This window comes from Macrobrachium rosenbergii, chromosome 26 (genome assembly GCF_040412425.1).
Source record: "Macrobrachium rosenbergii isolate ZJJX-2024 chromosome 26, ASM4041242v1, whole genome shotgun sequence".
NCBI classification, from domain to species: Eukaryota; Metazoa; Arthropoda; class Malacostraca; order Decapoda; family Palaemonidae; genus Macrobrachium; species Macrobrachium rosenbergii.
This window is the reverse complement of record NC_089766.1, coordinates 11,981,631-12,009,141: the sequence shown is the minus strand read 5'-3', so window position 1 is coordinate 12,009,141 and position 27,511 is coordinate 11,981,631. Positions and strand designations below refer to the sequence as shown.

Genomic DNA, 27,511 nt, shown 5'->3' with positions numbered 1-27,511 from the left:
CAGCCAATCAGAAGTCTGTTACCAGGGGTGTGTCGTCGCAAGTTCTCAGAAGGCTCTGCTATTTGTCACATACAACCCAGCTGTTTCTCTTACGAGCAGAAGGTAAGACGATACGAATTTCTGAGTAGCGTTTACAGAAGTGAAACTAGCTGATTTGTAGGCTTAGATTGTATTTTGTACAGATAAAACAACATACATTAAAAATATATATATTTTATGTATATGGGACCTTGGAATGTAAGGCGTTATGGTAAAGGCTTTAGCAACAGTTTTTCTACTACCGTATTGAAATAGGCTACATTCAAATAGACCATAATCCCCATATCTGTCGAAGTCGGAGCCAAACGAATTAAAACGGATGATAAGCCAAGTGAGAACAACTTTGAAGAAAGTTATTCTCCGTAATGTGAAGACTTTTTTTAATGTCTTGCGACGCTAGTTGGTTAATCGGAATTTGAAATCGCTGTAATTTTGTTTTAGGAAATTGTATCTTTATTGCATAATCAGTGTTCACGGTAACGTATAACAATTGATGGTTGGGATAAAAAATTTGCTGTTTTCAGGGTCATTCTCCTGTCCTTGATGTAAATGTCTACGGGTCTCACAGATGTAATATATGCATGTTACGTGAGATAAAAAAAAATGTGCCCTATATGCATTTAAGTTTGTGAAATTGCTTGCTTGCCATTAATTTTTCTCTTCCTCTACTGGTTTCCACCGCCAAATTCCAGTTTTGTAGGTTAATCCTTAATCCCATTACCTGGACCCACTCGTAAGGGACCATCCCTAGGCCCATGGTGTTGAAGAAACGTCACTCGACTTGGCGTGAAGCCAAACCAAACAGCTTTATATTTTTTAACGTTTTTGTATTAAAGAAAGTGTGGTTATAATTCGTGTCCTTTGGTCTGTTCCTAATGTGAAATAATAATTCGTTTTCAAATATACAATTGTATCTCATGATTATAAAGAAGAAAAGACTGTTTTTTGAGTCTGTATAGCCTTTTCTTAGTCCTTTAGTCTCAGCGTCAATTTTAATTGGCGTTCGGACTAGGAAAAGTCTGTAGCCATAGGAGGGAGAAAGTACAGGTAAATTGAAGTCTGCTGGAAAGATTGTTAATATTTATTATAAGTCAATATGTTACAAGTAACGTGGCGCGTGGAAAACAGGAAAATAAATTAGTAAATCAGGTGCGAGTGTCCGTTATCCAACAATGATCGCACGTCGGAAAAAATCTCAACTCGTCGAGTAGACTTGCATAAAATAATGAAAAATAAATAAAATAATGTCCACGTCTGATAAAAGAGAGAGTAATTTCAGTTAGATGAAAGGATGAACTAATCAACTACGTAAACATTTGCGCCGAGGAGTTTTAGGACAAGCCCGCAAGGCAGTGGTTCATGGCACAATCTGAAACAACCATCAACAGAACTGTACATTGTCCGGGGGAGATGGTTCCACAACTTGTGGTAAAGAAGAGGAAAACAAAATCTTTTAGGAAGCTGAATCACAAGAATCTGATTTCTGCCATACTTTAACCATCTTTCAGTATAATTTTGAACGAGGAACCACCATTGGTTGTAAGATTGTGGTCAAGCGTGATGTTAAAGATGGGGTCACACGGTTCGAACATGCCCGACTTCAACTTGCCACTGATATTGTTTATATGATGGCCAATAAAAAAAATGCTAGAAAGTAACAGAGTCGGGCTCGTGTGACAGGGTTAATAATATTAATAAAAAGTGAAAAAAATATATATAATTTTTCTTCTTTACGCATCAATGGGTCTGATACTGTCTTATAATGCGTAAATCTGAGGCGAGGGTCTGTGACCATGCAGACAGCTTATAACCTACGAGTTTGAATATGCTCTTCCTTTCATATAGGACATTACAGTTTTAAAAAGGACATTTTTTGTCAGTGTTAAGACCTCAGACAATTGTTAGGGTTCTTTAGAAAAGCATTTTTCATAAACAGAATCTCTCTCTCTCTCTCTGAATCGCGAGAGGTAACACGTGGTGACCGTGGGTTATGTGTATAACAACGAAAAGAAAAAAGAAACGAGCTAAAAGTGCTTTTTGGTGACGTCAGACTCTCAGTGAAATAAAAAGTTGTCTTATGATTATGCCAGCACGGGCTCTTGCTCTTAGACGAGCCTTAACAGGAAATAACAAGGACAGATACACCGTATTTATACAAGGCATGGCTTCCTATAAGGTCAGTTTCTTGATGACCTCAGACAAGTCTGATTTAAGAGGACGATAGAGGCTCGATGACAAACAGACTAAGGCTGATAATTGAATCCTGCCCCGTTGTACAGAGGATTAACGTTGTTTCCAGATTTCTTTGGGTAGTCATTAACTAGGGTTATTGTGTCGACCTTTGCCCAGTTAATACGGTGACCATATTTAAGCCAGTGGATGGCTAGAGCATTATTTGTGTACCCTTTTGAGACAGCATTTTTATGTTGTTTTGTTCCTTGTCAGATGCCCAAACAAGATAAATTACATTCAGAACACGAGATAATGCATATTATATTATTGGTTTGTAAGTAATGTTGCAGTTGTATTAAAAGATTATCCTCAAATCCAGTTTTCTCACCAGTGGGATAGCATCCAAATAAGTTCATGAAAAGATAGGCAAACTGTGTTGTTGATTGACTGCTTTTTCTCTGACTGGCCGTTATTAAAGATTTTCTTGGCTTTATTTATGCAGTTTTCCAAGAGAAAAATATATTTAGGATAATACAGATTAGTAGCAATCTTTTGCTTTGGTAAACTCATCTTCTCTGTACTCGGCTACATATACAGATACATAGAGGAAAGTATATGTCATTTTAAATTGTAAGAATAGCCAGAAAAGAAATGATGAATATCAGATAAGTTGTTGGTAGGTTTTCTGGGACAGAAAACTTAAATTTGTTGTACTCTATCAATCAAAACTTCTAAGAAAGGGGTATATAGGGTTATTTTTTTTCTCGAGTAAATTTGCTGGGTGGCGTTTCTTGCTGTTATTATATTGACCTAATCAGTGAATTGCGGACCTGATAGTAAGACGACTTTCGCAGGCGCTATTGTAGTCGAGAAGGGGAACGAGTGTAACAACCCCATCCCAGAAGACTTGCCGAGAACCAGAAGGCGAACATCTGGCGCCGCCATTTATAAAGGGTGTATCATGTATGCTCGACAGTTACCATTGTTAAAAATGTGTAGAGCGCTTGGGAAAAAAACCGCATTATTTAAGATTAAAATGTGTTTCATCACACTCGAAAGAAAATGTGTAACTGTGGAAAAAATTCTTCGATAACTGTCCATTAGCTGTAGAAATTTGGTAACCTCTCAGATTTATTTCACAGTTACCTCGTTAATGCGGTGTATTTTACTAAAATTGAGCGGTTATGAATGAAAGCTTTTTACTCATCATTTGGTTATATTACGCAGACAAATGAATGGTATGAAAGGGAAGCTAACAGACAAACTGTGAGCTTGACTACGAGTCTATTTCTTTGTAACCGTGCCCTGCTAGTTGGCATCACCTAGGTGGTGGTTTAAAAGGTCTCAGTATCCATGTGTCTACACCATGCTTTTTTCTCTCTCTCTCTTCTATTTTTGCTTGTTTGTTGCGTACCACATGCCCTCTGTCATCCCTTTAAGGCTTAAGCTTTACAAACGGTTTACTACGGAATGATGTTATTATGGATGGTTAGATATTGCAAACATCTTTTGACAGGTAGGTTTTTATCCTATATTACATACGAAGAACTAATTCCATTAATTATGATTGTATTCTCGTCGACATAGAACTAGTGGTATTATTTATTATAGATATTAACCACCATTAATACCACAAGGTTAACTTTTCCTTATAGGGGATGGGGTGGCCGCAGAGAAAACAACGCAACGATTATTGCCGCGTTCATACTTTAATTGCCGAGTCGCTGGTGAACCTTTAGTACAGCAAAATTTCCACAACCCAAGCTGCTCCATCATCATTATTGTAGAAAAGTCATCAGTATTTTAGTATTATTGTAATATACATTGGGGGGAACCTATGGGTTTGAATGATGTTTATACGGGGATCCCCATGTTAACTAGCAGCGTGTTCTCAGCGATCCTTTTACTATTTATTTTCCTCGTGCCCAGCAGCACAGTGGAGCTGATGGGCAGTTGCTGGTTTTTCCTTTGTCTTATTGCATGACGAAAGAGCAACGCCACATTGCTCGAGAATGGTTGCCTTGCAAAAGTTTTTTTTTGGTTTATGTCGAGTAATACATGCTGACTGCGACATTGAAGATGCAGTATAAGAAAAGGAAACTGTTGCGAATGGACCTTGTTATATTGGCCTTGACAATTTACATGATTCCTCTTCATTCTTTGTGATGCATATAAAGTAGAATACTAAGATATATTTATTCTAAATTAGTTTAAGCATTTAACGAATTCGGAATGTGAGACAGGGGAAAGTATGGGAGAGGCTGCAGGTGTTCGAAGTTGATGCCAAGGTCAATGAAATGACAATCGGACGCGTTAATAGAAAACGGCCGTCATAGAAAATGTTCCTTTGAGACCCATTCGATGTTTTGGTCATAGCAACAAAAGGTGTCCTGAGTTCAGAACACCTTTTTCTCTTCTTCGGGATCGATTCCTAAAATTAAAGTGAGTATTTCGTGAAGGTCTGTTATCAGTTGACGATTGTGTAATGGTGTTTGGGGCTCTTAATGTCGATTTAGGGAAATAAGGAGGCTCAACTGCGGGCAAACTCTCCCTTGTAGACGAGACTATGGCGTACCGTAGGGCCACGACGGGACAATTTATCGAATTTTATACCCTGCAAGGGCACTCTATAGCACACGACCTTGCACGTGCACATAGAATATGACGTAATCTTAACCTGAGGTTTGTCTATGTACCTTAACCAAGGGGAATTTGCGTAGGTCGACGAGGCTTACGGTACTTTGTCCCAGCGCAGGTGTTTTCTGAAGGACACCCGTGTGTACGAGACGAAATCCGGTTTTAGTTTATTTTTTGTTTATTTGGGTGATGCAATCCCTTTGTTATGTTGGGAGACTATGGGTTTTCGTAGCTTAGTCGGGCCTCGTGGTAAATGCATATGCTAGTCTTGGGTTAGACGTGACCCAGTGAAGGTAGGAGACGTTGTGGCATAGGCTAGCCTAGGCCTTAGGTTTACTATATGCTGGAGTTGTGACTGGTCCTGTTTCTTATGTAATTACAGTGTAACCTATGTGGAAAAATCCAACGTAGTTAGATCTGGCTTTGTAATTCTGACGAATTTTATATCTCAAGTTTGCCAGTCACCAACCAGAATGTATACTGCCTGTGTATATTTTTAAGTTTGCCGTTTGTTTGTCATTATGGTATTGAGGGTCCCATGCTTATGTTTTTATGTTCGTCCCCAAGGGTCTGGTACTTAATAAGGAACCAAATTTGCTCTTTACGAGCAAATTTGGTAGTTGCCAAAAACAGAGGGATGTGGCAGTAGTCTTTGAGTTTTACCAAGATTGCTTGGTTAGGCTAATCCAATAAATAAACCCCTATTTTTAGTGACAGTGGGGTATTTTAATGGGTACTTCGTGGCATGGTTGAGGGGTGTGGGAAGGAGCTGACAAAAGTGAGTTTAAAATGTGGATACTGTTTGAAGTAATCGATATTAGTATGCTGAGTCCGGGTGGTTTGCAGAATGATGGGATCAGGCTTTTGCACTACTTCCAAACGGAAGCGTAGTCCGTTATTCTGATGTTTAGTGTTAATTGTTGGGGGGGGTTGTCCAGGGTAGGCGAAGCCGCTTCTCGGCTAGGTAAGGGCATGTCAGCCTAGGTAAGGTTAGGAAGGTAAGGTCTGATTAGCGAAGGACAGTGCATTCTAGGGAAGGTCAGTTTTTTTGTCTGCGGAACTTTTTCCCATCGTTCTACACTCGGCCACCGAGTCCTATTGTATATTTTCTGCCCGTAAAGATAAGTCATCTTATTAGGTTTCCTGGTAATCAGCCTGAGATATTTAGCAATGAAATATTTTTGACCGAACCGTATAGAAAACGGTGTATGTGATGCTGTACAGGTGAGATAACTCAAGAAATTACTGAAGTAATGTGAGAAATTGACATCTTTTGTTTGTTTTTACATTAATCCCTGAAGGGCTGGCACTGCAACATGGTGTCCCGTGGAGCTTTTCTGTCGTAAAACATAAAAATTTAAATATCTCATTGATTTTAGCATTGTTTTGCTAAAATGTTTTAGTTTGTCTCACCTGAACTGCATCACATACACCTTGTTAAAAAAAAAATTTGGGCGGTTACAGTTTAGTATGCTAAGGGTTTTCGTCTGCAAATTTTCTAGCCGGGACCCACCACCAGGTGGCAGTGGGTACCGACTAGAAAATCGGCGGATGAATACAAACAAGATGGCGTCTGGACAGAGCCTAATATTGACCTTAATTGAAAAAACTGAGCGACCTAACCTGACGAAACCGACCTAACTGAACACAGGGCGGCGTGCCCTTACCTGGCCGGGGGTCTGACCTACCTAACCAGACCTAGGGTGGCGTGCCTTTACCTGGCCGGGGGGGCCAAGCCCCCCCCGGCCAGGTAAAGGCTTACCCCCCCAGAAGGGCCATCGGAGAAATCCGGAATGACTGCTTTTGGTAACTCGATTCTTCTTCGTTTTGGGCTGAAACACCTGGGTTTGGCAGGATCTGGATGGTGGTGCCTTCATTACACTTTGCACAAGTACCGCTGAAGTTGCCAAGTAGGCCACTTTTCATCAGATAGATGAGCAATGACCGCTCGTCATTGCAAAGAACACCTAAATCCATGAGGTTCACAGGATTTTTGGCAGCAAATTGAGCGTGGGAGGGATAGGACTTGGACGTAGCCATGTTGGCAACTTGTACCAGACTGAGGTAGGACTCGGGGCAAATCGGGTCGGTAGGTCTCGGGGCATGTCGGGTTGGGTCGGTAGGATTAGGGGCATATCAGGTCGTTGGTCGTCAGCTGTTTTGGGTGGAACTACTTACCTTGGCGGAGGGATTCTCGGCACGGGCAGGCTGAGTTAGGTGGCCCAGCATACGAAACTGTAAACTACCCAAAAAAAGTTAATTAATTAATATCTCCATGTAGAGCTTCGCCTTATAATTACAATTTAATGATTTAAAAGTTAGTTTGGCCTAGTATAGTATTTTTTATAAATGTTCGGCTTATTGTACAGTATTGTGATTCTAACAAAATGTGAATTTTATTGAGATTGCTTGGTTAATGCAACACACAGCCAAAGCCCTCATTTTTAAGGATAATTGGGTCCCTGAAGGGGAAAGTAGTGTCATAGTTGGGACAGGGGAAGGAGTTAACAAAAATAAGTTTTAAATCATGAATACCCTATGCAGTAACCTAAGTTACTATGCTGAGTCCTCCCTTGTATATTACATGCCCCTTAAAATAAGGCTTCTTGCAAGGGTTCCCTTTCATGAGATTTGGTGGAGTTTGATGGCAATGGATTTCTGATTTGTTGAGATTAAGCAACAGTAAAACTAGGTTTCACTAGTTTTAGATTGAATGTTACAGCTTAGAGTAACTTACTAAGTGGCAATTGATAGGCAGTCATTTCCTGGTTTCTGCCATGAATAAAGAGTAACAGTTTAGCTTGTTCGCTCATGTGCATAAAGTGCAGTGGCATATTAAAACTGGAATGTATGTATAATCATCCTGCCACTGCATGTTCCCACTAAGGCAGATCAGAGAGGAGAATACAGTATTCAGTGTGTGTTGTGGATTTGTGATGCATTTTCACTATTCATTTGATCATTAGTAATTTTTCATCTGTGGTAAATTATAGGGGCTGTACATTCTGAGGTCTACCCAGCTGATTTTTGTCACTTCTTATGTAAATATATATTCTAAATCACAGTGTATTGTATTTCAATTAGGAATGTTTAGAACACCATATCTTTATCATAAAATTTTCAAATGGTGTGTATAGATTACTCTAGGTCTGATTTGATAATGAAGCCATGTGAATGTTTAGAAATTATTAGCAACTTTATAGTAGTACAGTTCTGTACCCCTCAAAAACCTGAGGGTTCAGAGGATGGTTTGTGTAAAACCGCTAATATACTTATTACATCAGGCAGTGCTTTTTTTCATACTGCTGGCCTCTTTGTAAAAAAAAAAAAAAAAATTGTTCTAAGGAAAAATTCAAAGATTGAGATGGTTTGGGCTTGTGATGAGCAGGTTTGAGGGACAGTTAATGAGAGATATTAAGCTTTAAATACAATTGTAAAAAGTCACCACCTCCCCCAACTCCACTTCATTGCGTAAAAAGACCTTAGATCTATGATGGTCATGTATTTCGTGTGCTTCGTGATACAAGTCATAATTTCCAGCATCCCTTCTCATAGTTCATATCCAAGTAGGACTAGGTCCTGTAACTCTCCTGGTGACCACAGGAGCTTGGTTGGCTCTTATCACATACTATTCTCCCAGGGGGTTTTGCAAAGGACTTGGCTGAGCCATCTTCATCTTCCTTTCATCATTGTTTCATCTACTTACAAAACTTTTGTCATTTCTCATTTGGTATAATTTTCAATTAATCTGCTGCATGTCTCTTATATTTGTAGATTTCCTTAGATGTTAAATAGGGTGATTAAAAATAGTAGACACAAATGTATTACTGATTGTAATTAGAGGTTTGTAAACTGATTGTAATTAGAGGTTTGTAAACTAACTCAAAAATTGAAGATATTCCCTGTTTGAATGTTTTGAGGCATATAGTTTGAAGCTTGTTTGAAGTGGCAGTTACCTGGTAATAACTGTACTTTATTCTTGTAGGATTTGTTGGGGGTGCCCCCTTATACGAAGATTGTGTAAGAACTCCAAATACATGTTTTAGTTGAACTGTAAAGTTGTGTACAGTGGTAATTTTTCATAATATTGTTTTGTAGCCCATTCATTGGACTGTAATGTACATCATACAGTAATTAGGTTCCATGAAATTACATATATTCTTTCTCTTCCACAGATTGATGATGATGATTATGGGCAGCCTTGCGTCTTTGTCCTTGCTTTATTGTTCGGACAAAATCGCACCAGTTTGAAGTGGGCACTTAGTTCATTAGAATTTTTTGTTATTTAAATTTTGTTTTGACACATCTGTATAGTCTTATTTTTTGTCAATAGTTTTTAAAATTTTTGGGGGGGTATTGTTATTTTTACACATTGTGGGACGGGATTTTTTTGGAGAATGGGCGACCAAGAACTTATCAAATCGGAGGATGCCTGTGCCATACCAAAGTGGGGTCCTAATAGAGGATTGAGGTAGGTGGTGATTGATCTCATATGTTTTAAGTAAACGTAAGGATTTTTGTAGTTAGGCTATGTATAATATGCAGTATATAGTATCATACATTTACTATTTAGCCTACACGGGCATGTTTATTATCAGTGTCAGTATCATGAAGTGGATCATGGTAGATAGGTAGCTACTGTTGTAGCATGCTGAGCAAGTATACATGGTTTTGTGGTTTGTCTGGTGCCAGCTTCTTTCATAACAGAACTTATCGTATTTTCCTGTGCATGAATCCACCGGTAATTTTAACCTGATTCTTTGGAGAAATACATGGCTAATTATCGTGTGTGGTAAACGTCTGATTCTGGCCTATTGTTAACAGTAGATTTTGTTTGAGGAAATGTTTGAAAGAGAAGTTTTTGAATCCTTGCCCATACTTTTGTGTAATGCTATGTTTTGTTTTTATTGAAAGTGGCTGATTGTTAATGTCTGGTGAAAGATAGTATTAGCATCTGATGAAAGATACTGAATGCTATGGATTCACAATCACAATCTTCTGCTGTACAAGTAGAGGTGTGTGTGAGTCTTCTATAACTAAAGGTTGTTGTAATGGAAATGTGGAAAAGCATGAGGCATTAAGTTAAAGTTAGACAAAAAAAATATAGTCCCCTTATGAATGGAAGAGAAAGGGAAAAATAAGCTTCCCCAAAAATTGCTGCGAAAAAAATCTGCTGTAAGCACTGTATAGGTTCCCATCAGTCAGTGGTTGCTTTTTTTTTTTTTTTTTTTTTTTTTTTTTATAACCTTCCTATAAAAAATTTCAAAATGGCTAATTTCCTTAATTCCATTTTTCAAGCCTCTGCCCTTCAAAAAAGAAGTGGTAATTATAGTTTTTTCATATTTTCAAGGATTTTTTTTTTTTGTCCCAGGTTGCATGAAAGTATGTGGAAAGTTACAGATGTAGTGTGCATTCAAAACCAAAATTAGATAAGTGACTTGGGAAAGTATTGCTGTTCTTAGTTTAGACCCCATCGCATGCATGTCCTAGGTACAAGAATGTCATTTCATTCCTCCTTTAGTGACCACATTTGAGGGGAGGAGAGAACTATTTCTCTCTGTAGGACAAAAGCAAACTTCTACTGTTTATCATATTGATGAAGCAGTAAACTCTTTGTCAGTAGGAAAGTGCCTTTGATCCTATGTCATCATCTGAAAGGGTATCAAGAATTACAAGGAACAAAATTCCTTAGCTCTGAAGTATAGGGAACTTGGTGAACTGGTAACAGGACTGAGGTGTACGCGGTTTCCAGGGTGCATTGACTCGATTGTCATGCGCTGGCAGATAGAAACTTCCGCAGTGGCTGGAAGGTCATTTTCACTCTCCAAAATAGAATCAAATTCCAGTTCCCATTTGGAAGGTTGTTTTTTATAAGGATGGATAGTTTACTGTCTTATTATAAAGCTTGCTTTAGGATCTGTTGGCAGGAAGGTTTCGGTGAATACCAGCCAAAATCTCCTGAGCTAGTTATGGTAATGTAATGTAAAAAGACCGTTTGTTGTCAGGAAGTACGTTATTGATTCCACAGACCCATGACTTGGAAATGAAGGGTAACAATGTGACCTAAACATGTGATCAATAGTCTGGAGAAGCATGTTAATACAGTATCTTGATTCTTAGTAACTTCTTTTGAGTCTGTGTGCTTTTTTAATTTTTTTTGAACAGATTATGATTAATGGTTATCTGCCCCCCTTTTTTTTTGTGATGCTCTCAAAACTCCCAAAAGTTTTGTGTAAGCCTTAATGTCGTTAGAGTGGTTAGGTGTTGTTGCTACAAATCACAAAAAATACCAAGAAAAATCTTTTTTTAATCAAAATACCAAAGCTGTTTTATTTTGTAATCAACAACAAAAACTAAGGCAGCCAAAAAACAGCTTATGGTATTTAGAGTTTAGGTACTGTATTACCGTTCATACAAAAATTCAGGCTACTGAGAGTTTGATTTGTAGTTTCAAAACATGTACTGTTGTACCAAGTAAATTTTGCCATGAAGTATACTTCTTGGGACCAGTAAAATTTTATCATTCCTTAGTTCAAGCCAGAGATTTTTTTGTACATTTAATTCAGATAGGTATAGAGTAGATGATTTTTTTTTTTTTTTAGTATCCATGCAGTAGTATGTATGAATTAGGACACTAAGTGATCTTAAAAATAAAACTACATTAACACCTTGTCAGAAAACCATTTGAAGCATAGGCAACGGATGGTCAATGTGGTGAATGAGAGAGTTGTATATACTAGTATGTTTGTTCTTTAGCACTAGAGAAATTCTGTTGCGGATGTGGTTCACTTTCTCATTTTTAACCCTGTGAGATTCCAGTGATGTACGTATTTTAATGCAGTTTTGTATGTATGAACAATGTTAGTGTTTGGAAAAAGAACCATATGGAATTAAAGTTATCTTTGTTGAGAGAGTTTTAAAGGGTCTTGTACAACTTCACCATAGGAACCTTATTTTATTAATTATGGAGTGGTAATGGATAATTCAGATAAAAGGGCTGGCATACTGTTAACTATTAATACAACATGTGTATGGCTAACTAACTTTACTTTTTCAGCTTTTGTAAAGCTAGCACATAAAACTGGCTTTCACGTAGAATGCAAGGTTTAAGCAACATTATAAAGGGCTTTTGTAAGGTTTTGGTTAAGGGTTTGCTGATGTATAAATTACTTAAACTTGTTTATTGTAAACCTTAAACTCGCTTGCTCTCACTCCTTAAAAATCCTGTAGGGCTCTGTTGACTACTGTGGGGTGGATAGAAAATGAGACGAGAAATTAAAAAAAAAGTAAATGGTCAGTGCTGTGTCCAAATGCTTGTTATCTTATAATATGGAGAGGAGGCCTCCACGAGATAATCCTCGTCCCATTAGGGTGAAACTGGTTCTCTCTCTCTCTCTCTCTCTCTCTCTCTCTCTCTCTCTCTCTCTCTCTCTCTCTCTCTCTCTCTCATTGTTTTTTTCAGAGGGTCACTGATAATTGATCTGATTTGAATAAAAACTTGTTGTTGTCTTTAGTTTGTACTGTTTCAGAATTTTTTGTTTGATTTTCTTCCCATGGTTAATTTAATTACCTTGATCAATGGAGTTTAAGTTTTGGATAATCATCTCCTTATGTACACCATGAAAGTAATTTTGTGTATGGTATTTAGAACAGTTTATAAATTCAGAACTAGCCATTCATTGTTTAAAAAGTTATATAGGTGTGGGTGTTTTGACTTGTTTGGATCTTTGAACAAAATCATATTAAGACTTGTCTTTCATAGAATTAAAGTCCCTTATAGTATGATGTGTCTAAAGTTATAACCAGGTGTAGAGTTTATATTAAGTACAGTAATATTTGTGTGCTAGTCACAGACTTCTTATTCAGTCTAGTATATAGCTGTTTGATAGTGTGGCTTTGTATCTTAATATTAAGGGGGTGGTTTAATATTTTATATAAAGATTATAACATTTTTGGCTGGCCATATAAGGGAATGTTTGAATGGTCAGGTTAGATTTTGGAATATTTTTTATGCTCCCTGCATTTGCCTGGTGCATCTCTAGATTTCCCCAAACTTGACATACTATACTACTGTGGCTCTCAGAGGATTTCATTGGTTTAGAGATCTTGAACACTGTTTTGATGAAAGATGGTGGCAGCATACATTCATAGAAAATGTGAAATAAGCACTAATTGAGACCTCTATTGTAGATGTTATTTGGGTCAGAAGGCCTATGCTGTAGAGTCAGTTGTTGGAATATATTTGTAAGTTGTCCTGTTCAAGACTTTAGAATCTTTTCTTTATGCAAGGAGATACAAATTGTTGTATGTATGGTGTGAAAATATACTGCAACCTGTTGATAGTATGCTGTTGAGGTTAGGCTTATTTTTAGAAATGATTACCACAATAAATGGCAAGTTTGCAGAGGGTACTGTTTGCAAGAGGAGAGGTGAAATGTTTCTGATCAACTTTTTTTTTTTTCAGCTAACATGAATTTTTAAGGCTTTTTTGATGTGATGTGTTTAGGCGATCCGGTACAATAAATTTCTTAATTGACTGAAAAGTGTAAAATAGCATATTTCAAGATAGAAATAATATGGGGTTACTGTTGAATTATATGGAGTTGCTGTTAGCTGTGGGATAGCTTGAGTAAAGTATTCAAGAGCTGGCTATACCATGTGGTCTGTTTTTGACCAGGTTTTGTTACTTGCCAGAAGGCCTGATATATTTTATAATTGTTTAACCTTCAGGGTATAGTAAACAGTGTTGTGTGGAGACCATAGTTTTTATCCAGACACTGGAGTTTTGCAGTCTTGAAATTGTAAGTTGTTTTTGTGAGCTAATTCTTTCGACATCGTTAACCAGTATGGAAATTGTGATCAGTCTAATTCATGTAAACGTTTGATATTGATTTGAGCAATTTATACTAATGGTTGATAAGGTGGTATGTAAGTAGGAAAGTACTGGTAATTGTTATACTGTACAGGGAATAGTTTTAATCAGCTGGATAATCTAAGTGTGACACTTCAGTGCTTCCTTAGAATCAATTTTAGAATGTATATTCTTGTTAAGGTCAAATGAATAAATAATTAGTCTTTTATTAATCCATGAAGAATTTTCTGTTGTAAAGAAGGCCAACTTTGACATCTGAAAATCATACAGGTAAAGTTATGGTTGGGGCAATTTTGTAGCTGTTGTAAACTATTTGATCACAAAATGCATATTTTATATTAATGTATGTTTGGGTTTTTATTAATGAATTCACTTACTTTTGAACAGCTGAAACAGCCTTTAGCTGGGTACAATGTGTTGGTGAATGTTTGTAAGCATCATATTTTCTATCAACTTGGTACAGTTGGTGAATATCACAGATAATTTTAAGATGGCAGGTTTGTTGGCAATGAAAAATACAAATTAATTTCAATTTGTTGTATTTGTAAACCAAACCTCAGTACTGTATGTGGTTATTCAGAAGTATAGAATGAGAATAAGTCTCAAGGTATTTTCGATGTCCAAATTTACAATTTTAAAATTTGTGAATTTAAAGATAGGAAGTACTTTATTAACTAAAACTGTCCTGAAACGAATGCAAGCCTTCATGTTTTAAATGCTTTATCTTCTGTGTTGGTGGAAAAGACCTTGCAAATTTTATTGAGGACTACCAGTTGTGGTTGAGGGTAAATTACTACTATGAACTTTGCAAGTAAATACCTTATCTTTAGGAGTTCACTTTTCTTTTGACTAGTAGAAAGTGATTCCCCTGTGACCACTTTGCTCATGCATTACAGTCTATTGAAACTGAAAGCTCAGTTTCATTTGTAGATGATTTGGTAAAGTTTTTTGAGAAGAGGAACAGCTTGCAGGAATCCTGCTTTCCTCAGTGCAATTCTCACTGCTATAGCCATTTCCTAGCTGGTTGTCTTATTCTGTGAGGTCTGTTTTTGCTTTGCATGTTGGGTAAAGCAGATATAAAATATAAGCTTGTATGTTTTGAAACATCAAAATTTGGGAATTTTTAGTTAATACATAACACTCCCTCCCCTCCCTGTGTTTTTCCTCCAAATCTGTCTTCTCATCTTCACATTCTAAACTGCTTGCAAGAAAAATCTCTCTCTCTCTCTCTCTCTCTCTCTCTCTCTCTCTCTCTCTCTCTCTCTCTCTCTCTCTCTCTCTCTCTCTCTCTCTCTCTCTCTCTCTCTCTCTCATGGTTTTATCATACAATTGTAAGTTTCAGCTATGTATATTGAGTGTCAGATATTTGTAATATGTTAGTGATTAGTTTGTAATTTTAGGAACTTCTTGTAAAAGTTTACCTGGCACTGCTCATGCATTAGCCTATAGGTAGTGTATGGCCATGAAGTACAACTTACTCTCCTGTCATTTGGCTCATGGCAGGTACGAGGTTGATGACTTCATTGTATCGCCCCCTTCCAATGAGGACGGGGGCTTCTTCCATCTGCGCTATGGACAACGCTCTAAGCCCAGAGCATCTACATATGATCGTATCAACCAGGAACTGGCCATGACAATTGAGGTGTGTGCATGTGTGCACATTTTTTTTTTTCACTTTTGTAAAGCCCTACACTACCCAGGGTCTTTCAGCATCCTGCATTATCATAGATAGTTCTGCATCCTTTTGAATATGTTTGCTGTACAGACTGAAGGCTTGAACCCATTTTTGAATAGGGTATTGTCCTCTGTTGGTGTGGGGTTGGTATGTACCATAACTGTTTGAATAGTACTGTAACACTAATAATAGTCAGACATAGCATAATGCAGATGTATGAACCCTTTACTGATTCTGTATATAGTAGTCCTATGTGGTTCATTTGCGTGTTGCTTTGCCGCTTATGTAAGGTGAAAGTTAGGCAGGCTGGTTTTATGACAGTGGTCTATCTTTTGACAAAAACATTTAAAAAAGTTTAACATCATTGGAAGTTTTCAGGGTAAGGACAACTAACCCTAAAGGACATAGCTAGTGTAGGCATACTTTTGTTAACTCTTTTAACATGTTCAGTACAGCCAAAATGAAGGTGTCCTACAGATATGGTAGCCATTGCCATACTAGGTTTCTTGTTTCAGTGTCACCAAGGCATACTAAGAATGTATGGAAAGTAAAGCACCTGTAATCCCAGAAAGGTGAGGGTTGTCCCATATACAAGGTATATCCCCAATTTCCCACCTTGCTAATATGCTTCTGTGTTTAAATGATAGGATGTTAAATTGATAACTGCAGCTTGCTGGAAGTGTTTGTAAGTTTGGCCTGTGGTGGGAGGTAGGCTGGGAGAAGAGAATGAACTCGAGTTGGTTTTCAGGCCTTCCCTTCCTCCTGTATAATGTTACTGTTAAATCTTTAATTTTTTTTTCTTCCTTTTGTTATTCTGATAGTACAGGTATTCATTTCCATCTGTTTTTAGTAATACAGTAAAGGTTAATTGTTTATTTTCCGCTGTGAGCTTTGTGAATGTCACTTTATTTCAATAGCCTTAGGTTAGCAGGGTGAACTTTAAATTGACTCTTGCTGGAAAGGAAAGCTGGTTTTGAGGTACTCCGTTAAGACTAAGTTGTCAAGGTAGGCCATAGAAATCCTAGCATTCCTCCTAGCTCTCTCCACCAGGAAGGACATAAAATCTTTGATGGTTAGTCATTTATCAAAGGAGACTAAACTAAATTCAGATGGTTTCCCAAACTCAGCAGCCAGAAAGTGATGGCCTGTTTAGTCTTAGGGTAAGGGATTGGCCTGAATTGACATCATTTCATGCATGGACTTAAGCTGGTAAATCTTCCAATAGAATTTTTATGATTTCTTATTACTTCATTATGATCACATTGCATAAAAAATTTGGAGTCCATCCATTTGAATGTTTGAATGCTACCCAGGCATCTCTTTCAAAGAAATGCCTTTAATCAAAGGCTGTCAGGTTCATATCCACATGCAACAGCCATCTTTAAAGTTTCCTAAGCCAGATTACCAAGTAATGAGTCAAGGAAGTTTTATTTTCTTCCTGTTCCTTGTTTTCATAAATTTTTGTTTTTGGAAGAAGGGAAAGTTGGTCTTATGACTCCCATTTCCAAAGGATTCTATGGGAAGTAAACTATTTGTTTGAAAACCTTGATATTTAGTTTCTCATTGGGGTCTATGAAACCTACCTAATAATAGTACAGTAATAATAAACTAGTAATTGCTTATCAATTCCTTAGGGACTGCTTTACAAGTTCTATATTGTGTTAAACTTTAGTTTTTTGCCCAGTTTAATGACCCATGTTGACTCAAGGTTGGAGCATAAAAATTTTACGGGTAGGATGATGGTGGTGGGTATTCAGCTTCTGTAGGACTGGACTTGTTCCTTGTTTTAATGGTTTACACTCTATGGGAATTGCGGGTTTTGTCTTGCTTAAATTTTTAGTCTGCCAGTCAAAATGCAATAGTAGCTGTCCTACTATGAGTTATTTGTTTTCCCACAAATTTTTTCCTTTGGTTTAGAAAGTTCCTAGAAATGATTGTGTGATTTCTGTAGGCTTAGTTCATCTTGTAGTTCAGTTCATTTTGTGCTAAAGATTTGGAACTGAATTTGAAGTTAATGGCAGTGGTTATGTAATATGTTGTATATATTGTACAGTAATTAGTCTTCATATAGAATATTTTAGTTTTTTAACTAACCAAATTGCATTACCCTCATTATTTAATTTTTTAAAATTTTACAAGTCATTTAGTCATTTGTTGAATTCAAACATTGAATGACTTTTAGAATGTGGTAGTAGTTTTCATTTACCTGTTATGTTAAAAGAATAAAAATGTTGACTGTAACTGGCTTGGTGGAAGTAAATGGGTTAATGCTTTGCTTTGTACCTTTAAATGTAAATGCAATATTCAGTTGTGCAGCATATCATTGTGTTAGGGTATGTAGTAGCTTGTGTGGAAAGTAGTGCAGTGTTATTCCATTATTTTGCCAGCTCCTAGTGGTGTGCTCTTATGTTTGTTTGGTCAGAACACAGGTTTTCCATTTTAAGTTTATACAAGATATAAATGTTAAAAAATAAACCTTTACGAATAATTGAGACCACTGAGTAAGAGTATTGAGAGTTCAGGAAAAAAGTGTGCTGTTGTGTGCTGAAGGCTTGCCATTTCTATTAGAACATGGAGTTCGTGGTTTTCATATACAATGAATAATCCAGGTCAAGGTGTACTGCTATCAATGAGAAATACAATAGTAGAGTTGTAGAAACTTAAGGGTTTGTATGTATTATCCATTACTGGCACTTAGTTCTGTTGAGAAGCTCTTTCATTAGGAAAGCTTTTAGCAAGTTGTAATTTGTAATTTTGTGGAACATGTTAAAGAATGGGATTGCTGGAGGAATGTTTGGCTAAATGAAATTTAGAAAACCTGATATAATTTTTAATGTTCTTATATTTAATTTTAACCGAAATGAGATATTCATGTTTCATGTAAGCATACAATAGTGTTTTAAATTAACCTGTCAGGAAAGATTTTTGGAAGTTGCAGATATTGATGTAGAATAGCAAAGGCTATTTTGACATAAATTGCATCTGAGAGTACATAGTCATAAAACTCCTCCTCCTCCTCTAAAACCTCTTTTCTTCTTCTTTCTTCAAGCAGAAGTGAGTGTGAGTGTAGTATCCCTTTAAAGAATAATGGTATTACTTCAGCTACAGTAATAACTATTCTTTGTTGTGCATGTAATTTTGAATATCAGGACAGAAAGCCTTTTAGAAATTTCAGTTTTCAGTAGAGTGGTTATTGGTAGATACTCTCTCCATTCCTTTGTCCATGTATTGGGAAAGTTGTAGAATTGGGGTTTTAAGAAAAGCTATGCCATGCTGACTGTGAGTGTTTAGATACTTTACATCAACTCTAGAAAAAGTAGAAATAGCAGATTTGTCTGCTAGTTTTGAAATTTCAAGTTCATGAAATATTATAATGTGGAATTTTTAACAATTCTAACAAGCACGTCTTGACTTATGTTACACCTTTAATGGTTTCAGTACTTTCTTGACAAAGGTATCCTTACTTTCATTTTTAAGTGTGCTCTTCAGAATTTTGCGTAGGTTTGGAAATATAAAAACTTTTAAACCTGTCAAATAATTTTTAAACTATGGATTAGTCCCCTGAACTGGCCCCGATTTATGTATTCATAGCAAATTTTTAGCTTAGCAGTTAGTAAGTGTTCCCTGTGTAATTTCCAGTTTTATATTTTTGTGCCCTTGATAATGTTTTAAAGTTAGTATGCTTTCAGTCTCTTGTCTTGAAGAGAATTCTGTTGTTAACATTTATACCATAACTTTTTTTAGAGTTTTTTCTTAGTGTGATCTTAGTCTTGGGATGGATTGGTGGTAAGTTTGCAGGTGCAATTACAGCGTGTCACCGACTTACAGCGGGGGATCCATTCCAGCGCTGCACCGTAAGTTGGTTTTTGCCACTATTGGCGCTTACGGCGCCGTAACTTTGTTTGGCACCGTAACTTGATGCTGCATTGTTACAGCACCTTAAGTGCCATTAGCTTGATGCCTGTTTTTGCCGTTAGCGCCGTCAACGGTGCCTTAACTTGATGCAGCATCCAGCTACTGTACTGTAAAGCGCCATTAATGGTGCTTAAAAAGGCGCTGTAAGATCGAATCTGCCATAAGTCGCTGTCCCCATAAGTTGGTGACACAATGTACTACTTTTTAAAATTTCTCACTATTGCTCTCTCATGAAATTATGCATGGGCAGAATGAAGTATTATTTGTAATCTAAGGTTTTGATTATCTTAAATTTTCCAGCATGAGAATGTACTCATAGTTTAGCAACTTGGAGAAAAGTATTTTTTTACATTTAGTGGTTAACTTTTAAGTTTTCCCATTATAAATTTTGCACACAACTTAGCATGAATAGCACCTGTAGGTGGTGGATTTGATTAATTTATGAATTTAGCTAGTTAAATTTTGTTGCTTAGCATGGTGAACAGGATACAAGTTCTAAAGGTGGTAGCTGGTACCATCATACCCTTAAAAGTGTTCTTAAAGGTAAAAAAATATAAAGGTGGATTTTCATCATTTGTTGAAACGAGGTAATGCAACACTTGATAGTACAGTCCTTTAATGCAACATTTTTTGAATTTCTAATTTTTACTTTTATTTGCTGCCACGTTTCGCTGTGAAAAATTTTTGTATTCCAAAGGGTAGTTTCATGTGTGTACAGTGATTCTTAACATATGGTTTTGTGGATTATAGTTGTAATAATAGGTGATGACTTGTTGAAAGGTGTGATTGCCACTATTTTTGTATTTTTAGTAATTTTATACTGAACTTTACATATATGAAGTAAAATATTAATTTGTCAATTTTTCGTGATCGAAAGTACAGTACATGTATGGGATGAATTTGCCTGGTAAGTATGTGAAGTTTTCTTGTGTAATTGTAGGAAGCCTCTTTATTATGTATTTGATTGCATTATGGTGTGTGTATTGGAGCAGGAAAGGTCGAATTCTCTTGTTCATGTAACAAAGAGGAATAAATATGTTTTGAGATGCTTTTATTCAAATTGTCATTAGTTTATGAATTGTAAGAACAGTACTGGGATGGGTGTGACTGGTTTGAATTTGGAGATATTTTACATTTTTCAGTCTTTCTGGTTAAACTCAGTATATAATGGTTTCATTTTGAGTTGGTGGTTGTTACTGAAATATGTATATAGTGAATGTTTATATATTAAATGTATATGACAATAAATTAATCAGATTGACCATTACATCAGTGAAGTTCTTTATATATAAATTGCTTAGCAAAGTCATGATTTGTTGAAAGGCAAGAGTTAATGATAGGTTGTGATAAGCATCTTTCATTTGATAGGGAAGGTGCTTTCCCAGATAATAGATTTTAAAACCTTATTTGTTGCAAATTTTAGAGAGTTGGGAGAAATTTTGATAGTATGTGGCATGGTTGAATTGATTAATAGAGAGGTAGTGTGGAGGGTTGATGGGAATAATGAAGAATCTGTAAAAAGTGGTAGATTTGTCTGAAAGTCTTTGCAAGAGGAGAAAGTTGAAAATAATTTTGAATAATTACATTGCGAGTGTACATGGAAACCCCACAGACCCTACTGTTACTCACATTTCTTTGAAATGCCCTTCAGTATTTTGTACAGATTTAAATATTTGCAGAAAAATAGGTCTGATACCTTTTATCGTACAGCACATCAGTAATTGATCAGCTGATGAGTTTATCTTTAGTTCTTCTAAAGTAGTAATAGACTCGAAGTTTAATATTAAGGAATAGAGTATACAGAAATATACATGGCTTATAAGTGAGATAAGAGGAAATTCTTTATTTCCTCTTTAATCAGTACAGTGAAGTTTATTTGTAAATTTTACAAGTGTGTTGAAGAATGATTTTTAACTTTAAAAAGAAAAGTGTCAATAATCTCTTATAAATACTGTGTGATGCTTATGCTGTAAGTCATTGTCAGTAATTGGTGATCTTATTTATGGTTATTGCATTTATAGTTTTGTCAGGCTGGCTACTGCTTTGAGCTTAATTTAAAGGTCTCTTATTCTTACTTTTTTGTATTTTTGTACATTTTCCCCTTGTGCACTGAGGGAAAATGTCATTTCGTGGTTGGACTGAGCTGGAGGGTATTTACAGAACTCTGGTATGCCCTTCAGTTTTGATATCTTGAAGAGTACTCTTTGTTAGTTTAGGTAGGTACAGTGGCAAAAAAACCCATTTGTGATCCTTATTGAGAATTTTGATATCTTTTGTGTTGTAGGTCAAAGATGGGGACCCTGTGATTTCGGAAGTGGGTCTCTCTGGAGTGGAGATAGAATCCCCAACACTCACCATATCACCCACTGGTCTGTCTCCTGCCAACACCGCAGAAAACACTCCAGACACTGCTTCTGTTCAGAGAACGAAGCCTCTCTTTGTTTTAGATTGGAAAAGTAAGCACATAATTACTTTCATGTACATTTTGCTTTGGATGTTTTTATTTTATAACTTGGAACTTTAATATTCCTTAACAGAAACTCTGCACTGTATATCTGAAATAAGATTGTTTGATATTGTCCTCTTTCAGTTTAGAAAGATGTATATGTTCACCTCGTGAATTAGTATTTTGAAAATTTGAGGATTTATTGTTCTTTAATGATAATGCCTTTTGACAAATTAAGAAAAAATTGAAGAGCCTTCTTGCAGTTGTGAATATATGAGGATTGGATGCTGTGGATACTAGGCAGCTTCTATGAAGAAAATGTTTTGTTGCATTCATAAGTGTAGGGTTTCCACTCTGTAGAAGTGCTAAAATTCATCAGTGTTCAGACATATTGATTATGGAGGATAAAAGTTGAAATATGGTAATTCCTTTATATAGTCATTCTTCTTGTGCACTGGTAGAGCTGGTGAATGTAATGGTTATAGTTTCTAAAGGTGTCATCTCTCTTAAACAAGGGTGTGGTGTATCAGAATATTGTGCAGATTGTTATTAGATGATGATGATTGTGGTATGGGTGAATAATGCATAGTAAATCAGTTGGAGGACTGTGTTAATTTATCTAAGCTTAGAGAACTAGGTGTAAAAACTGAGTGAATACCAGTGGGCTAGGCTTAATATTGTTTTATCTTATCCATGAGATTTGGAGCAGATCCAAACTGCATTTTATGCTTTTTTGCTGTGACACACACACACACACACACACACACACACACACACACACACACACACACACACACACACACACACACTCTCTCTCTCTCTCTCTCTCTCTCTCTCTCTCTCTCTCTCTCTCTCTCTCTCTCTCTCTCTCTCTCTCTCTCTCAAAATGTCTTATCAGATTTTTTTAAGTTACATACCAGCATCAATTACTTTAGTCACAAAGAATATAAAAAATGAGTTCAGCAGTTAAATGTTGTTTTGAATGAAAGTGTATAGGGTTGCTCATTGCTAGAATTCTTTGTGGGATTGTTGGTTGCAGTAGATTGGCAGCAAAGATCTTGGGGTAGTGCTTCTGGCCATATCAGAATAGGAAGGTCATTACAGTAACATGACTTGCTGAGCTGCAACATAGGACCAATCATCTGTTATTGGTTTTTTTTTTAATAGCAGATGGCAGTATGTTTTTTTTTCTGAAAGTGTTTTGGGAATCACAGTATCCAGGGGAGTATTGTTGGCTGAAATACACTTATTTTCTGATTAGATTTTTGTTTTATGTAGCCTTAATTGTATAAGGAGTGGATTTACTCTTTTGACATTGCAACATAGAAGGTTATTCTTCACTTTCTGTATAGTGGGTTGGGGGGAGGGGGCATGGGGGCAGGCAGTTCAAGGATGAAGGGAAGGGAGAGAAATTTTTTATTAAAGAAAATGTGACTTCTATTTTGGTAATTCAGCAATTCCTCTTATGAAAGCTACGGGTACTTTTTTTTTTTTTATTGCCTTTGAGTAGGTAATATTTGCTTGGCTTGCTTTCCTTTGCAGTTAGTGTGACAACTATTGAATTGATAATGTTGCAGCCCATTTAAAAAATTATGGAAACCTTTTTATGTTTGTACCAAAACTTAAATAATTATATGGTCGTTAAATTTTGTTTGCGGTCTTTGTTAAATTAATTGGATGATAGATCAAATTAGTGGTATAATATGAAAAACCATTTCTGTGGAGCTGGTAGTAGTTTTTTAGGGTAGTTTTTACGATGCAGATCATTCAGCTAGACACTTAATACTCCGTATTACCTTACCTGGGGCATGAAGTTTTTTTCTCTCAAAACTGATAAGTCCATTTATGAGAGGAAGGAAATGAACTTTATGAGGGGAAGGAAATGAGTGAGTTGGTAGTTTGAGAAGGGAGGGCCCTCAGTTTAAAAGAACAGGTCACAGTGGAAAGTCTGTTATGGTGTACTGGAAAGCAGACGCATTTTGAGCTGGGTTGATGTATTTTACAATAGAAGAAAATTTCTGAATGAAGAGGTTGTCAAGAAAATAACTTGGTAAAAGATTTTGCTGTTTTGTTTAGTATAGTGATAAAAATGTCAAGTGCAAAGTGTAATCGAAGTTAACGTGATTTTTGGTCATAGTGGAAAAATATGTTAGATCCAAATCAAATGCTTCCAAAGTTTTAATTGATAACAGATATAACCAAAATGAAATTTTAAGTTCAACAAACTTTTAAGATTAGATTTTAAATAATCAGTTATAGAGTGGATAATGCTTTTCTTTGCATTTTTTAATGTTCCTTCAGGAGTGACTGTTACCACCAGTAACAATAATTGAAGTGAATTTTAAGGATTCTTTTCCTTCTTGTGAGTGCATGTTATGAATTAAACTTTCCAAATTATGTAAGTCATTTCTAATGTTTAAGTTTTATATAAAATTGGAAAAAAGTGAAATGCTGAAAGTATCTTGGGGTTGGGAGGGTGCTGAAAATAGGGTTTTGCAGCCAGCAAAGAACCATTAGTAATCTCTGCAGTGTGCTGCATAATGCACACCATAAGTGTTACCCCATTGGATGCAATCTGGTGAAGTAGGTGTAATTTTAATTAACAACGATAAACCTTTTGGATAGTCGTGAGAGTTTTAGAAACTTTCGGCTGAATGGCTTTGTTGAATGATAAGTAGCATTTAATAATACAGTAGTGGTTTAGGATTACAGTGTAGACAAAAATCTCTCTCTCTCTCTCTCTCTCTCTCTCTCTCTCTCTCTCTCTCTCTCTCTCTCTCTCTCTCTCTCTCTCTCTCTCTCTCTCTCTCTCTCAGCTGGAAAAAATTGTTCAGATTTTGTTCATGTGCAATTTTTTCATTAGAATGCACCCTTAGCAGAATGAAAGTAATATTCCTTAAGACAGTTTATTCATCAGTTTGGTTGATACTTAGGAAATAATTTTATTTTTCTTCTCAGATTTCAAACTGGGAGGTTCCAAGGACGAGACTGAAGATCCTGCTGTCAAAGAGACCCCATCCCTGAAACTTGACGAGGATATTATTGGAAGTCAAACCATTCCATCAGTGATAGAAGAATTGAAAGCTACTGAGAGTGAGGGTAACAACAGTCAAAAGGTTGAAAAGAGCAGCACATTTGCCGAAGAAATCATCAAAAAGGAAAATCAAGTTCAGGATCACTTTGCTTCTAAGAAAGAGAAGGTAGAAGTCAGTCTAGTGGAGAAGGTTCAGAACTTGCAGGTTTCACCAGTAGCTGAACCACCTTTTATGACGCCTCCATTTTCAACCCCTATTTCAACACCCTTGACAACCCCACAGACATCTCCAGTTGTCAAACGGAAGATATATAACGTAGTAATGGATCAAGGGGCTAACCATGGCTACTTTTGCACTAAGCCTTTCCAGGGATCCCAACAGAACTCGGATTCCTCGACATACATGTCTGGTGGTGGTGGAAGTGTTGGTCTTTCAGCCACAAGTGCACAGATGACCCAACAGTTAGAAAACAGCAACAAAGTTGCTGCAGCTTTGGAGCCAGGACAAAAACTAGGTAAGAAACGGAGACCTAAGCCATCAACTTTGCGAGAAATGAATTTTTGGGCTCCAACCTCTATGTAATGTGCATTGCTACTGTATAGGTACCTGAGAAGTCTGGTAGGTTTTCAGATCCTCTTGGCTATTATTTTCTAGACATGGCATATATATTTCTTTGTTTAAAATCACAGAGGTAACAAACTTCCCACTTACAAAGGTCAATCTCTTGGTAAGTTGATCAATTTTAAGTAAACATTGAACCTTCAATCTCAAATACTGTTACTGTCTTTTTGCTGATATTTCTCAAGTATTAACACTTGCAATATAGATACATAATTATGTACATTTACAGTTTTAATTCCTGCTGAATGCAGTGAATCACTTAAGGCCAAGTGACAATGTATGTGACAACCATTTTACGTGGCTAATTTTAATTATGTTTACACTAAATGCTATTCAAATTATATTTTTTTAACCTAGTGACTTATTTGTTGAAAGTGCATGGATTGTACATTTTCAATTTTTATAAGTAAATAAAATGGTTATGTAGCCTAGAACTATATCTGTTTTCAGATGCCAAACCTTTCATAGAAAATTTCAAGTATGAATGGAAAAGTTGTGACACTGCTTTGGGAATTCTTAAAACAATTATCTATCCCGTAGACTTAATGTTGGTTTGAACAACCTTGACAGCATAATTTTATTTTTGGAATTTTTTGACATCAGCTGTAGTCCTTATCTAATGTTTTTGTATGTCGGAAAAGTAATGCAGTAGTTAAACTTGCAAATCCTGCTTCCCTACTATGCCAATTTTATTAGTAGCTGTTAGTATTTTTGTATGTAGCCTCTGGGGTTTTTATACCATTTCCTTTGTCCTGTTTGGTCAAGATCTTTTCCACTTCCAAGAAAAAATCATATTGTAGAATGACGCCACTTCAAATAGAATGTTTATCATTAATATAATTTGATTTTAATTCTTTTGGTAAAGTAATTTTGATGTTGTGGCTATCCTGCTTTGGTTTAGTTTTTTCCATAGTTCACAGTCTTATGAGAAATGTTTTTCTGCCATTTTGATATAAATTTAGCATTAATTGGTTTTAGCCTTTAGGTTAAAACGAGAGTGGTTGTGGAGTAAAATTGGTTACCTTTTTTGTCTTCTGGGTATACTTGTGATGCAACTGTTCCCTTTCTTAAATGTTAGTGTTTCATGCAGTTTTGATTTCTTAATTTGTATCACATAGAAATTCATTTATTCACTATGATCTTATATGTTGATACAAGTATTTATTTTCTTGTCATAATGACTTCATTTATGTGCTGCATGTATGAATTGTTAATTCATTTAAGGCTGAAGTGCATTGTAGCCAGAATTGCTATTTCTGGTTCGTCCACAGTGGCGATGTTCCTCTACAGTGTTTAAGGTGACTATGGACTTCCTATTTTTCTTTCCTGAAGTCTTTTGCTGGATTTTCTAGTGAAGGATGTGCAGACTTGCTCAAATAAGATCTTTCATTATATACATCATCCTTTTAGGCCCTTCTCCTTGGGTAGAAAAATCGGAAGATTTTCATACCCAATCTCTGATCGTTGGATTTTTTTGTACAAATTGGAGAAAGTAAAACTTTTCTTGGAATGCTATGACCATCTAAATCAGTTTCGAAAAGATCAGAGAATTTTTAAAGATAAAGGTATTGTACTGTAACTTGTTTTTTCTTAGTGGATTCATAGTGATGTATCTTTTAATCAGTCGTAGTATTTTTGGTTTTTACAAGGTTGTTGGGTAAATATTAGTAGGTTACTTTCATGTTATTACTTTGACATATATACTGTATATTGTAGAAACTGCAAGTGACCTTCACACTTTTATGGCATTGTCTTGTTTTATTTAAAATGTCAGAATTGCTCTTTCTTTTGAGAAGAGCAGTGTTGAAACCTTTGCTAAAAACTTAGAAAATTCTACTTGCTGTTGACACCACTTATTGACAGAAGTGGAATATTGTTATCAGTATACAGTATGTTCTGTATTCTGTCTACAGGTTTGTGTCATTCCTATATCTTTTTGTTCCTTTTTTAGAACTTTCTGTCTAGTTTAACTTTGTCAAATTTTCTTTATTGGCAATGAAGATACATCTAACATGAAATGAAAATTTTTATTCAGATTGGTCAATAAATTGCTAAGGAAGTTGTATGTGTTTTTCTTTCATACTGACTGTATTTGAGTT

At 36.1% G+C, this 27,511-nt stretch overlaps 1 protein-coding gene across 3 annotated transcripts; it reads left to right on the top strand.

Annotated features, from left to right (window-relative positions):
• On the top strand, positions 1 to 27,473 carry LOC136853036 (uncharacterized). Of its 3 annotated transcripts, none has more exons than XM_067128232.1 (5): positions 1 to 102; positions 9,024 to 9,319; positions 15,224 to 15,362; positions 21,595 to 21,766; positions 24,715 to 27,473. In XM_067128232.1, exons 2-5 carry the CDS (start codon positions 9,246 to 9,248, stop codon positions 25,371 to 25,373), a joined length of 1,044 nt encoding a protein of 347 aa, XP_066984333.1. In that variant the 5' UTR covers positions 1 to 102; positions 9,024 to 9,245; the 3' UTR covers positions 25,374 to 27,473. The 3 variants fall into 3 exon arrangements, with proteins under 3 accessions (XP_066984333.1, XP_066984332.1, XP_066984334.1); XM_067128231.1 differs by lacking the exon at positions 1 to 102 and adding an exon at positions 4,295 to 4,653; XM_067128233.1 differs by lacking the exon at positions 1 to 102 and adding an exon at positions 5,118 to 5,141.
• The last annotated feature ends 38 nt before the right edge of the window (positions 27,474 to 27,511 follow it).